This window comes from Orycteropus afer, unplaced genomic scaffold (assembly GCF_000298275.1).
Source record: "Orycteropus afer afer isolate SDZICR_OR568_19922 unplaced genomic scaffold, OryAfe1.0 scaffold00462, whole genome shotgun sequence".
Classification (NCBI taxonomy): domain Eukaryota; kingdom Metazoa; phylum Chordata; class Mammalia; order Tubulidentata; family Orycteropodidae; genus Orycteropus; species Orycteropus afer.
The window spans coordinates 1,331,811-1,346,168 of record NW_006922049.1 but is presented as its reverse complement, the minus strand read 5'-3'; the positions used below and the strand labels follow the sequence as shown (position 1 = coordinate 1,346,168).

The 14,358-nt window shown below is 36.8% G+C and overlaps 1 protein-coding gene across 1 annotated transcript in view; it reads right to left on the bottom strand.

The window, feature by feature from the left end:
• Window positions 1-14,358, bottom strand: part of CFTR (CF transmembrane conductance regulator) — a 247,152-nt gene that overhangs the window by 31,383 nt on the left and 201,411 nt on the right. The window contains exon 22 of the mRNA XM_007954507.1: window positions 8,710-8,961. Within this exon, the coding sequence (XP_007952698.1) occupies window positions 8,710-8,961 (252 nt within the window). The remainder of the gene's footprint in view (window positions 1-8,709; window positions 8,962-14,358) is intronic.

Below are 14,358 nucleotides of genomic sequence, written 5' to 3'. Positions count from 1 at the left end.
GAAAACCCAAGGGACTCAATAAAAAAAACTACTGGAACTAATAGAGAGGTTCAGCAAAGTGGCAAGATACAAGGTCAACATACAAAAATCAGTTGGATTCCTCTACGCCAACAAAGAGTCCTCTGATAAAGAAATAAGGGAAGCAATACCATTTACTATAGCTACTAAAAAGATAAAATATCTAGGAATAAACCTCACTGGAGACACAAAAGAGCTACACAGAGAAAACTATAAAACACTGCTACAAGAGACAACAAAGGCACTACATAAATGGAAGAACCTACCTTGTTCATGGATAAATAGACTAAATATTGTGAAAATGTCAACACTACCTAAAACAATCTACACAATCGCAATCCTGATCCAGATTTCAACAAAATTTTTTAAGGACATGGAAAAACTAATTACTAGTTTCATATGGAAAGGAAAAAGACCTTGGATAAGCAGATCACTACTGAAGAAGAAGAACGAAGCGGGAGGTTTCACATTCCCAGATCTTAAGAGCTACTATACAGCCACAGTAGTCAAAACAGCATGGTATGGGTACAATGATAGAGAGATAGACCAATGGAACAGAATCAAAAGTCCAGATATAGACCCATCCATCTATGGACAACTGATCTTTGACAAGGGTCCAAACCCATTAAATGCGGGAGAGATAGCCTCTTTAACAAATGGTGCTGGCAAAACTGGATATCTACCTATAGAAAAATGAAATAAGACCCATACCTCACCCCATACACAAAACAAATTCAAGCTGGATCAAAGACTTAAATGTGAAACCCAAAACCATAAAATTTATCAAAGATAAAATAGGGACAAATCTGGGAGCCCTAATTTACAGCATAGATAGACTATCAAGCATAACCAGAATGTGCAGGAAATAGAAGAGAAGCTAGATGACTGGGACCTTTTAACAATTAAATTCTTACGCACACTGAAACACTTCATCAAAAGGGTAAAAAGAGAACCTACAGATTGGGAGAAAATATTTGCCTATGACATATCTGATAAAGGACTTATCTCCAAAATCTACAGAAAATTTCAACACCTCAGCACCAAAAAGACAAATAACACAATTCACAAATGGGCAGAAGACTTGAACAGACACTTCACCAAAGAAGATATACAGGCAACCAACAATCACATGAGAAATTGCTCACGATCATTAATCATTAGAGAGATGCAAATCAAAACAACGAGATATCATCTCACCCCAGCAATAACAGCAAAGTTCAACAAGTCAGAAAATAACAAATGCTGGTGAGGTCGCGGAGAGATTGGAAGTCTTGTGCACTGCTGGTGGGATTATAAAATGGTACAACCATTTTGGAAAATGGTATGGCATTTCCTTTAGAAACTGAAAATAGAAGTACCATTTCACCCAGCAATTCTGTTACTAGGAATATAACCTAAAGAGGTGAGAGTGCATGAACAGACATATGTATATCTATGTTCATCACAGCACAATTCACTATAGCAAAGAGATGGAAACAATCTAAATGCCCATCAACAGATGAGTGGATAACCAAATTATGGTACATGCACACAATGGAATACTAACAATGAGGAATATGTGAATCATCTCACAACGTGGATGAACCTGGAGGACATTATGCTGAGTGATATAAGTCAATCGCAGAAACACAAGTACTGTATGAGCCCATTGCTGTAAAAAGACAGAGAAGGGTTTGCTTGGGAAAGAGAACTTACTTAGTAGGTATCCTGAATGGGGAGGGAAAGAGAGGGATTAATTTCAGGCTAGTTGGGGCCTACATGCTGACGTGGGTAAGGGGAGGGATATACGGGAGGGATCTGTGACCGCCATGATAACATTAGGAAATGGGAGGACACTGAATTGTACACATAAGAGATAGATAACTGATGCTAATACCAACCAATGTGTCCACAATACTGCATTGCCATTAACAACAAACACCAGGCTACAGATAAACACATAAACACCTGAGATGATTGGACAGGGGTCAGTGAACAGAAGTATACTCTAGACCAAGGATAGATTCAGCTGAGGCTAATCTTGCACAGACACCAGTGATACAAAATACCTGCAGTCCTTACAGAAACAATAGAAGACAGACACGAGTAATCCCTCGCAGACAACCAGACACTATGGGAAAGAGATCCAATAGATCTACTGTCTCAGGACCATAGTACTGGGGGACACCAGACTCAATTGGCACAACAAAATCCGTAAAAGCATTGCTACATTGGTGAGTAGCGACTGGGGTCTTAAAAGCTTTCAAGTGACCATCTAAGATGCTAACAGTCTGCTAGTGTCAGAAACTAAAAAGAACGCAAAAGAAAAAAAAGGGGGGCATTTGGAAGCAATCAGCCCTAGGACACAATGGCCCTTGAGACCAGAAGAACTAGATGGTGCCTGGCTACCAATGCCAACCACTCAAGAAAGGATCAAATCTGGAGGTCCTGGATAGAGTGGGAGGGAAAACGTGGGACAAAATCCAAAAACTCAATAATGACCAGAATTACTGGTCAGATGAAATCTGGTGAGACCCCCAATACTATGGCCCTGGAATACATTCTGCACCTGGAATAAAATGTACCCCCAGGGGCTGGCTCTCAGCTCAATAGTTAACAAGATGTACACACAGACTACTCAACATAGGATGCTGCACCCACATACTCTATGGTAATACATCCCTTAGAGCAATAGACCATGGGACACCAGAGGACCAACATTCAAATTGAGGAAAAGCAGGACAAACAGGAGTGCATAAATATGAGGGGCACAGAAGGAGGGTTACAGGGTAGGGAGGGGAGGAGACTGGGTTAGGGTTGGACATGGTAAATGGGGAATGAAACTAAAGGTACACGTAACGTTGAATGTAAAACAAGCTTTTAAAATAAAAAAAAGAAACAAAAGAATCTGTGGTAAAAAGTGCTCTGAAATCAAACTCCTAAATAATTACCCAGGATTCTAATGACTTGAATAAATGACTACATCAAAAGCAAATACCGAGAGTTTTAGAAAACTCAACTCTTACATTGAGATAAGACTGGATAAAGAGGTAATTTACAAATCATATTTTTAGCTTTAAAGCTTTAGTCATTACCCTGATTTCCTAATATTACTGAACTGCTGGTAATGCATTGCATCTGACACCTTTTCTAATAACAAAGAGTGTTACTGGTTCATGCCTAACAAAGTCTTCTTGTTGTTTATGTAATTGGCACAAAACAATTCCTTTCCGGGATTTGTTTTTCTAGGCTTTTCAGTCACCTGTTGAATAAGGCCAGAGTACTTCCTGCAATTAAGCTTTTAAGACATATTCTAATTCTATGTTTTCTAGTAACTTCAATGCACCTTCTCTCTGAGACTTTTGGACGAAGATAAATCAAAATATTATCTGAAGAGCTAAACAGTGTTGAGTTTGTTGCTAGTTGTAATTGCCGTGAATAGAACAGTCTCAGTACATTCCATTCAGTGTCTTGTTCACCATATTAACACCACAACAGATAGAAACCAGCTATGATTATTTTTCATCTCCCTGTGGTCTCCAGAAATCAAGATGTCAAATCTAATGAAATTTAGATCCCCAAGGTGACTGAAACTACACCTCTCTTTCTTATGAAACAGAGTAATTCTTGTGACTATGCTCCTCATAAACCCAGTATAAATTACTGAACAATTCAGCTACTTCCTACCAATTTTTATTAAGACAGACAATGCCACATGTGTTTAATAAATCAAAGAGGATTTAGATGTCTTTGTTGTATGATCTGAACCTTGGCATATAATGAATTGTTTCTGGCATTTTTCAGTTTATTAAAGAGACTAAAAGGGAGAAGGCAGCTAAGCTCACTCAAAAAACTAGACCTTGAAGTCTAGTTTTTTATTAACCATCCATTTAATCAGAGAACCATCCAGTACTGTGATATACACAGTATACTATTTGAGGCATTTTGATAAATCCGGTTTATCATGAAGGACCTGGCTCCAAATTAAAATCCCAATCTGTATTTTGAGAAGAAAAAGAAAAGGAAAAAGCAGGGAGATAAAATGTGGGCAAAAAAAAAATGAAGTTTTTTTTTTTTTGTTGTTGTTGTTGTTTGTTTTTTTTCAAAGCTAGGCATTTGACTGCTAACCAGAAGGCTGGTGGTTCAAACCCATTAGCTACTCCTCTGAAAGGAAGATTGGGCAGTCTACTTCCGTAGTGATACCACCTCAGAAACCCAAGGAGGGGTTGCTATGAGTCAGATCTGACTCAATGGCAGTGAGTTTGTTTTTTGGGTGTTGAGATTGAAAAGATAAATAGGTTTTTAGAGTAAAAATTGTGAAAGTTGCTATGTTTTTCATGGATTAACAATGAAATTTAAAGCAAAGTTACTGTGAACAAGAGACCTCCATCAACTAAGAACAAGTAAAGTAGTGGTACAATTTTTTCCCTAAAGCAATTACTGCAAACAAAATGTTTTAATATGTAAATTGAATAATTTTCTGCAAAAATATTGGCCATTTTCGTCTCTACCCATATAATAAAGAAAACTGAAATCCACTAAAAATCAGAGATGTCCATGTAAGCACGCTTCAACAGCTTCTTTTCTTTTTCCTCAAGAAGATGAATTGTCCCACATCGGAGCTGGCAGTGTTTTTGGACACCTGACATACTATACTAAATTTAATTCTACTTCTTAACTCAGCATAAAAGTGTTTGGGGCATCTTGTTAAGAATTTGTAAGATGCTGTTGTAGGCCCTGAGGACAAGTCAGTAGAAATAGCATTCTTAAGTAGCTGTTCAGCATGACATTTTAAGAATCAGTTTTAACTCTAAGGAAGCATACGACCTAGAAGTAGATATAAGCTGTTCATTCATTCATTCTTTCAACACTTGCTGTGCTAGGCAATATGCTAAGCAAAGGAATAAAGAGATGAAAAACACACAGCCCTTTCTCTTGCGTTGTTCGCTGCTATCATGATCGCACGTGTGCAGAGCACAACTGCCCTCTAGGCTTTCAAGGCTGTGAACTTTTGGAAGCAGATTGCCAGGCCTGTCTAACGCATCTCTGTGTGGGTTCATTGCCAGCCTGTGGGCTATGAGTTGAGCACTTAGCTCTTTGTATGACCCAGGGACTTCCCTTCTCCTTACTGTTCAAAATTAAGTGGGAGAAAACAGCACTTTAAAGTATCACCAAATATCAAAGCTGGATTGTTACATTAAAGCATATTTCATTTATATCACATAATTTTGAGAATGACAACTGAAAAATGTTTGCATTTTGAAAGAGTGTGCCACACCCTTTTCCAATTGAGGTTTGATCTTTTCTTGCCCACATTTACTAGAATTTCTTTTTTTCTTGAAAAGCTTTCTTTCCCAAAAGACTCATTCCATCCTAGTGCCTTAGTAAGAAGAGCCACCTGAAAGTGAGGTCCTCCGATTTCTACAATCCTGTGAACTCACTGAGGTTTAAACAATCTTTAAAATACAAACCGAATCCAACCCACTATCATCAAGTTGACTTGGACTAATAGCCACACTTTAACATAGAGTAGAACTGTCCCTTTGGGTTTCCAAAACTGTAAATCTTTATGGAAGCAGAATGCCTCATCTTTCTCCCACAGTGGCTGGTGGGTTTGAACTGCCAACCTTTTGGTTTGCGGCCAGATGCTTTAACCACTATGCCACTAAATCTCCTAAACAACCTTTAAAGGCAATGTTTATTGTTTGCTTGCCAGTGCTTTACTTGTGAAGGTCCAAAGAACTATATCAGAATACCACTATGATAAATACACACACATACAAAAAGCATCCCTAAGATACAACCATTTCTAAATCCTGGCCTCACAATTCCTTTTCCTGCAAAATTCTAATGACCTTCATTTCTACTCTTTTTCAGTTTCTCAGGCACATCTTAGACCTTATTATGAAAAATTTAAGTTATTTCTAAGTTTGTGAAATCTTATATTCTTTTCCTTTTCCTCCTCCTCATCCTCTTTCTAAGAGAAACAGAGGAGTGTGGTGAAAAAAGGACTTTGGCTTCAGATAGACCTGGGCTTAGACCCTTGCTTGCTTCCTTACTCACTTAACTGAACCCCAGTTTCTTCTATTATTTAAAATATGAGTAATGACATCTACCTTTGTGGTTATAATAAAATCAAATATGATAACAAATAAAGGTCTTCAAACAGTACTAAGGATGTGGAAAACACTCAATAAACATTACATTTCCTCTTTGGAGGGTAAAGCCCATACCCTTATGTAATTAATTTTTCAATTCCCCAAAGCAACCTAGAGAGTGCCTTGCAACAAACAGTTACTGAGCACACTTGACCTGGTTTCTACATAGAGGTTCAGAGAAAATGAAAGGCCTGAATATGTTGATTCTTCTTCATTTTGCAGCATTTCTGTTTACTACCCTCACATCAAGGAAACTTCCTACAGAAATGAGAACTCTGCAAATTCTGTCCCTCTACCAGTGCTTGGTTCAATGTCATTTAATCAGCATGTGAGCATCAATAGAGCAGCAGGGTGGGAAGATGTCAGGAGGAGGGAAAACAATTTACCAGAGCTTTCCACCTGGTTTAACCTATTTGTTGCTATTGTCTATAGTTTGATGACAACACTTTTGGCATCCATCCTGGTGTCCCCATGGAAAGACTATCCAGCTGCCCATGGCATTGATGTGTAAAGCAAAACAGAGTATTTATGCATTTCCATGCAAGGGAGAAGCCAGGGCAAATCATTAATTCTTCATAGCTCCAAAGGATAACTTTAACACTTCTCCAAGTTCTAATGATAATGAAGCAAAAAATGTCAAAAATTTCAGAGATTTCATTAGGCTCTAATATAACCCAAATATCCACAATAATCTCATTCTAATAATAGGGGAAAATTAAATCTAAAGCCTAAAGTTTTTCCATTATATACATTTGAAATTCTTTTTCTTAGGGAAAAAAAATCCTCATCTCATTCTTGATGAGCAGAGATATAACAGAAAGCTAATTTTTGTGGTATGTGAACTTATTTCTTCTGTAAGGGAAATTTTAAGTCATTTCAGCACAGGTACATAGGGATTATATATATATAGAGAGAGATAGACAGATAAGCAGAATACACACACACACACACACACACACATATATATATATTTGTTGTTGTTGTTGTTATGTGCCATCGAGTCGGCCCCAACTCATAGTGACCCCTCCTTGGGTTTCCAAGGCAGTATCACTATGGAAGTAGGATTGCCCAACCTTCCTTCGGAGGAGTGGCTGGTGGGTTTGAACCGCCAGCCTTCTGGTTAGCAGTCAACTGCTTTAGCCACTATGCTACCAAAGCTCCCATATATATATTTTTTTAATAAAAAGGTCCAGTACATTAAATATTTTTCCAATTTTCTGAAACTCAAGGGCAAACACAAATGATAATAACTCTTCCTATGTCTGGTGTTAGAAGGGATGGATGAATATCTTTATTAACAGCATCCCAATAGTTTTTTTTTAATCATAAAGAGATGAAGTTTTTTAATTCAGTCTTCATAGGAATTGGCTCTTATATTCTATCTCAATAAAAAAGTAAAACAATAAAAATACAATATTCCTGTTAACATTTATAATGTGGCCCAGAAGGAAGAATTTGACAATATAAAATTAAACTATGACATTAAATTAAACTAGGACTATATATAGGAGCTCTGGTGGTGTAGTGCCTAAGGTTTTGACCAGAAGGCTGGTGGATTTGAAGATTGGGCAATCTACTTCTGTAGAGATACTGCCTTGAAAACCCAAGGAGGGGTCGCTATGAGTCAGATCCAACTCAATAATACTGAGTTTGGTTTATATATATGTATATGTAATTATGACAATATAAAACTATGGTCATAGAGCATAAAGTATGTGGAGAATGACAATGCTTTCTCCAAGAATCAATCCAAGAACTGGTATACATTGAGTACCTTTGATGTGTTCAGCCCTGTTCTGAGAACCATAAGACTTATAAATAAATTTATGTATTTTTTGCTTAGTAAATAATTCTTGACTATATTCTCAACACTTTTGGAGAAAAATTTAAAGAGTTCATACCTTGACAAAAAAAATCCAAACAAATATACTTCAAAATGCTAAGAAAAAAATAACACTTGCTTGAAAGAGTATAAATTAGGTAATTTTTTTTAAATTGTGATTTGGGTGAAAGTTTACAGAGCCAATTCACTTTCCATACAGCAGTTCACACACACATTGTCTCATGACATTGACTACAATTTACCCCAATGCAACAGTTCCACTCCCACTTCCTCCCGATAGTTACCACTTCCCTGTGTCCATCCCTCCATGCACTTCTGCCCTCTGAACTGTCTCCCTATGCATAAACAGCCCTTCCTTCTCCCATGATTGTTCTCTCCAAGGAGTGTATCTACAATTAGGTAAAATTTTTAAAAGCATACATGCTGTTAACCACAAAATATTTCTCTTACCTGAATTGGGAAGATATTTTCAAGATGCAAAATCTAAAACGTTGTAATTTTTGTTTCTATAAATACTTCTTTAGTTAGTAACAGAAATTAATTAGATGTTCTGCCAAGCAGACTCATAAAACTTGAGAAAAGTATGTTCAGTATTTGTCCTTATCTATAATAATAGTAATATGAGTGGATTCTACTCATGCATAGTTTTAGGCTATTGGGATTCATTTATTGAACATAGGTCTAACAATATAGGCAATGTTTAATACTCACCCTCTGGCCAGGGCTTATTGAGAAGGAAATGTTTTCTAATATGGCATTGCCACCATCCACATATTTTGCTGTGAGGTCTTTGACGGTCATTTGGCCCCCTGAGGGCCAGTCATCATCTTTTTTCACGTGCTGATTCTCAATAATCATAACTTTGGAGAGCTGCCCATCCTTGAATGGTTTCATTGCTTTGGCAGATTTACTTTCTTCTGTTGGCATGTCAATAAACTTAAAGACTCGGCTCACAGATCGCATCTGAAATAAAAATAGCAATATTGATTTTTGTTTAAGAACTGCAAGCAGCATCATAATAAGTTTGATGTTCACTAAAAAAACATAACTTGTACTCCCATGAAGTCTTCTTTAAACCAAACAATACTGTTAGGTGCCATCGAGTCCATTCTGACTCATAGCAGCCCACGTTCAACAGAATGAAACACCACCTGGTCTTGTGCCACCCTTGCTAGGTTTGAGCTCATTGTTGCAGCCACTGGGAGAATTCGCCTCATTGAGGGTCTTCCTCTTTTTCGCTGACCCTCTACTTCACTAAGTACGTTATCCCTCTCCCAGGGCAAGTCCTTCCTGACAACAGATCCAGTAAAGAATGTCTGCCTTGAGCAGCATACTCTTTTAAGCTCTGGTGGCACAGTGCCTAAGGCATTTGACTGCAAAACAGAAGGTTGGTGATTCAAACCCATCACCTACTCCATGGAAGGAAAAAGGGGAAATCTACTTCTGTAAATATTTACCACCTCGGAAAACCATTGGGGATCGCTATGAGTTGAAATTGACTCAATGGCAGTGGGTTTAGTTTGCTTTACATGGGATAAAACTGACAATAGCAACTCAAAAGATTAGATAGGAAACTTAGAGGGCAGTAAGTTTAGGTTAATAGGAAGGAAAAATTCAGAAAAAGCGGGTGGGACTGGTTTTAAAACTTGAAGAATGTAATCAGTGTTTGAACTGTACATGAAGAAGTTGTTGAATTGGTGTATATTCTGCTTTGTATCTTCTCAACAACAACAACAAAATAAAATAAATTTAAAAATATAACTTGTAAGATATCATGCTAGCTACTTGCCCTTGAATTCATTGTCAGGCTTTTCAATGACTTAATAGAAAGTCATCAGATATAATTAAAAGCTTAATTAACAATAATTAACTATAATTTATATAAATAGGCTCTGTATAGAGCCTATTTATATAAATTATATTTGTTTATTTTGGTGATTACTTAATTCTCAATTATGGAAACCACACATAAACAGGCAAACTCTTCTTAAGGGCATAGATGATGTTAAAGGGAAATGTTTTTTCTACTATGCGCAGTATTGTACAGTGTTATACAGCCAGTATATTATTAATAAATGAACCACACTTCAAATTATTATTGATGATTCTTACCTTTCTCTAGAACTACCCTAATAACGATTTTATATGTCAACCAGGGGTTAGGTGGACTTTTGATGCTTTGTTTGTTGTTGTTGTTAGGTGCCGTGGAGTTGGCTGACTCATAGTGACCCTATGCATAACAGAAGGAAGTACTGCCCAGTCTTGTGTCAGCCTCACAATCCTTGCTATACCTGAGCCCATCGTTTAGCCACTGTGTCAATCCAACTTGTTGAGGGCCTTCTTGATGCTTCATTAAAGCCCAAACCAAACTCACTGCTATCAAGTTGGTTCCCACTAATAGTGACCTCCACTGGGTTTCTAAGGGGGTACATTTTTACAGCAGTAGATTGTCCCATCTTCCTTCTGTGGAGCAGCTGGTGGGTTTGAACTGACAGCCTTCTGGTTAGCAGCCTTAGGCACTATGCCACTATGCTATCAATTAAAATTGATGCTTAGTCAATTTTAAATAACTTCACAATAACCTTCAAACAAATTTAGGTCATTGGTATATGTTTATAATTAAATAATTACATTCTTCATCTAAATTACTTAAATATCAATTCACATGGCTGAGCAAAATATGAATACGTATAAGGCTTGCATTTGAAATTAAATGTATACCTGTTTTATATATCTATTTATATAACATTTAATAAAGCATACCTTCATTATCAGAAATAAAAAAGCTCAAGTATTTTTTTAAAATAGCTTAAATAAAAGAATATTTTTCTCTGGAAAATTATGGTTTACTGGAATTTGAAATCTGATTTTAAAAAAATCTAGCATATAGTAGGCACTCAATAAGTATTTGAAAAAATAACGAATGATGGGATGAGCATATAAATGAATAAAAAATAATGAAGATTTAATTCTGTTGACCCCGTGGTTCAGTCTTTCCCAGGTATTAATAGTTTAATAGAGAAAACTTCACTGTGTATTCTTTTTCTTTTGGGTATTAGTACTACTTATTACTTTTATTGCAGACTTTCTTGAGTAAATAATGTAAGTAACTTTCTCCCTCACAATGTTAATTTATTATTATCTTATTTATTGCTAAGGCTTATACTACTAGAAATTCTTCTTTTTGCAAAAAAAAAAACAGAGGGGGATCTATGTAGGAGATGCTGGATAGAGAAGGAGAACAATGTGGAACAAAACTCAAAATCAAAAAAAAAAAAAGGGGGGGGGAGGGCAGAAGTGCCTTTGGAGCATTTCTTATTTCTATTTTCCATTATTATAAGGTGAAGTGGGATATGTTCTTCATCTTTAGCATGGAAAGATCAGTGGACGGAGCAGCAGAGTTTACATAATGACTCCCCATTGAACATTTGGTTTGCTTTTTTAATTGAACATTACAAGTTCTATCTTAGCAAATCTAATTGCATTATCCATTATTTATGAAGTTCTTTTATCTTTCTAGTGATTCTGTGCTTCCATTTCCTTAAACTTGAAAATATCTTCAAATTATCTTCAATATTTATGCAAGATTCACAGAGAGAATCCTTTTAACCCAAACTCATTGTTGAAAAAAAAAAAGAAAAGAAAAGAAACTCACTGCTATCGAGTCGGATCTGACTCATAACTACCCCTCCTTGGTTTCCAAGGCGGTATCACTACGGAAGTAGATTGCCCAACCTGCCTTCCGAGGAGTGTCTGGTGAGTTTGAACCACCAGCCTTCTGGTTGGCAGTCAAATGCTTTAGGCACTATGCTACCAGAGCTCCATGGAAGTGAAAAAGGAGCAAATCACACACCCATCAAAAATACTCTAGAAGAAGCAAATGATGTGTAATCACTGTTTTTCCCACAAGTAATATTTTAAATTCTGCACTATGGGTGACTTTCAGGGAGTGTTAAATACTTATACAATTATTCTTGAGTAATTCTGAATTTAAAATAACCTCCCATATCACTGCCATTCATTTTCCCAGAGAGCTGCTAGTCTATATAAGGTCCAAAAGGTAAATTAGAAGTATAACTGCCACTTAGGTGAAACTCTCAAAAAAATAACTTAAATCTATTTAAAATATCTTACTGTCTTTACCCTGCATAAGAATAACATCAGCCTCTTGAAATGATTGAGGAAAGCAGAGAACTTGGCTTTTTTTTTATAAAATCAAGTTGAGACAGTCAACATTTCGTTATGTTAAATCTGTGAAGAGCACTAAACTAGTCTTTGTTAAGCACTTTTATGTCAAGGAGAGCACTGTAAGTAAAAAATTTCTTAATTTTTAATTATTTGTTTCAGTGAAAATATACACCACAAACATCCTCGTTCGACAATGAACATGGTGTACAGTCACAGACAATGGTTCCATACATCACAAAAATATCATCATTCTTTCTATCTGTGCCCCATACTATTTCACCACCTTACCTTAGACTCTCTGTTCATTAACGTTCTCATCTGTGTTTTAGAGTTACCGTTGTCCATTTGATCTTTAAAAGAGCTTGATGCTCAAGGCAAACAGTCTTTATTTAATGAGGTAAACTGTTGTTTAGTGTCAAGATGACGTCATGGAATAGTTTTGGTTCAAGGCTTAAAAGCTATAAAACCCTCTATATTTTAATACTTTCAAACAACCAATAAAACATTTAAGTATTGCTATCCAAACTGCTCAAAAGTATATATAGTGTTATTAGGAAATAAGAATTTCAAATACACAATGTCCTAGTCTGAGCATTTGTGTTTGAGCTTAGCAAATCACATTTTCCATTCATGAGGGTCACTGCTGAAGGGAATCCAGCCTCATACCACAAAGCGTGTACCTTCTAATGCCACACCTGGTTTTCACACTGGCAAATGGAATGTACCTATCAAATTTAGAAAATGAAACTTTCCAACTCATCATATTTCACAGAGTCTAGTTGCTTAAGGAGACTCCAAGACAGGCTATTAGTTACCCAAAGCATGGTCAAATATCCTTGACCAAGAACATGGTATTTCATCTTAACAATGGGCACTTTTCCAAAGCATAGGAGTGGCCATTCATTCAATTCAATGGGTTAGAACATTTTTTAAGGGAAAAAAAACAAAACAAAAAACAAAACAGGTGTTTAAACAGACACTTGTATTATGATCAGTTTTGCCGGAACTGGAATGCCATTATTCACAGATGATGTGGCCACATAATATTGTGAATTATTAATCAATTTATGACCTCACAAGCTCTCCAGGATTGGCCAGCTTGGACATTCTACCTCCACTGCCTCTGGGAGAAGCTACATCAGAACCAGAACAGAGACATCAACTCTTGTCTTTTACATTTCAAAAACTGGCCTTCGAAACTCAAACCACAGAGATTAATAGTGTTAAAGCTTTGAGACACAAAAATATTTGCTTTTAAGCTTCAAAAGCTAGAGCAGGAAGGACTCAAGACATAATTGACTTTGCAAATAGTAGCCATAGACAAAGTCATGATGGATGAGAAGCAGTTCCTCTCTTTATCCCACAATCAAACTCAAGAGACGTTGTCCATGAACAGGAGTAACAAGAGAGTTTAACTATCAATGCTAAAAATAGATCCTGCCATGCAACTGAACCCTGCCTTGATCCTCATATGGATTTTGGGGATTTTAGAGCACAAGAAGCCCAGTGGCACAGTGGTTAAAGTGATCAGCTGTTCATCTGGAAGATTGGCAGTTCTCACCGACCCTGTGGAAAAAAGATGAACATGACACAGGACAGGGCAACATTTTGTTCAGTTACACATAAGGTCATTATGAGTTGGACCTAACTCAAGAGCAACTAACAGCACAGCCAAAGTACAGTTACATGTCTTGCACACCTTATCATCCCTTGTAGCAAGTATGTATCCATGCTTAGTGGGTCTGGAGGCTTAAGTAATTTAGGAGACCCATCTTTAAAAAAGGAATCCAAATTATGTATATAAAATTAAATACAGGGCCTTGGAAGATGTCTGTGAAAGAGAAAAGACCTGAAGTTTACGATGCATTGACTTCATGTTGAACCCACCTCTGTCTATCACAGTGCCTTATTCAAAGCATTCCTTGTATTTTCACCATCTAGTGCTTAGCGCCATGCAGTCATTTAATAAATCTTTGTTAACAATGAATGAATTCATTGTTTGACCTCACAGGCAGAAAGCAGTGCCTATGCAATAAGAATGATAATCCTGTCCCTAGGTTAGTAACTAGTCTGGGCTGCAATATTACCTCTCAGTTTCTCAGCCTGAAAATAAACATTGCTGTTTGGATTGGATGGAAGTTACAACATACCAAGCTATTTTCAGTGTAATCT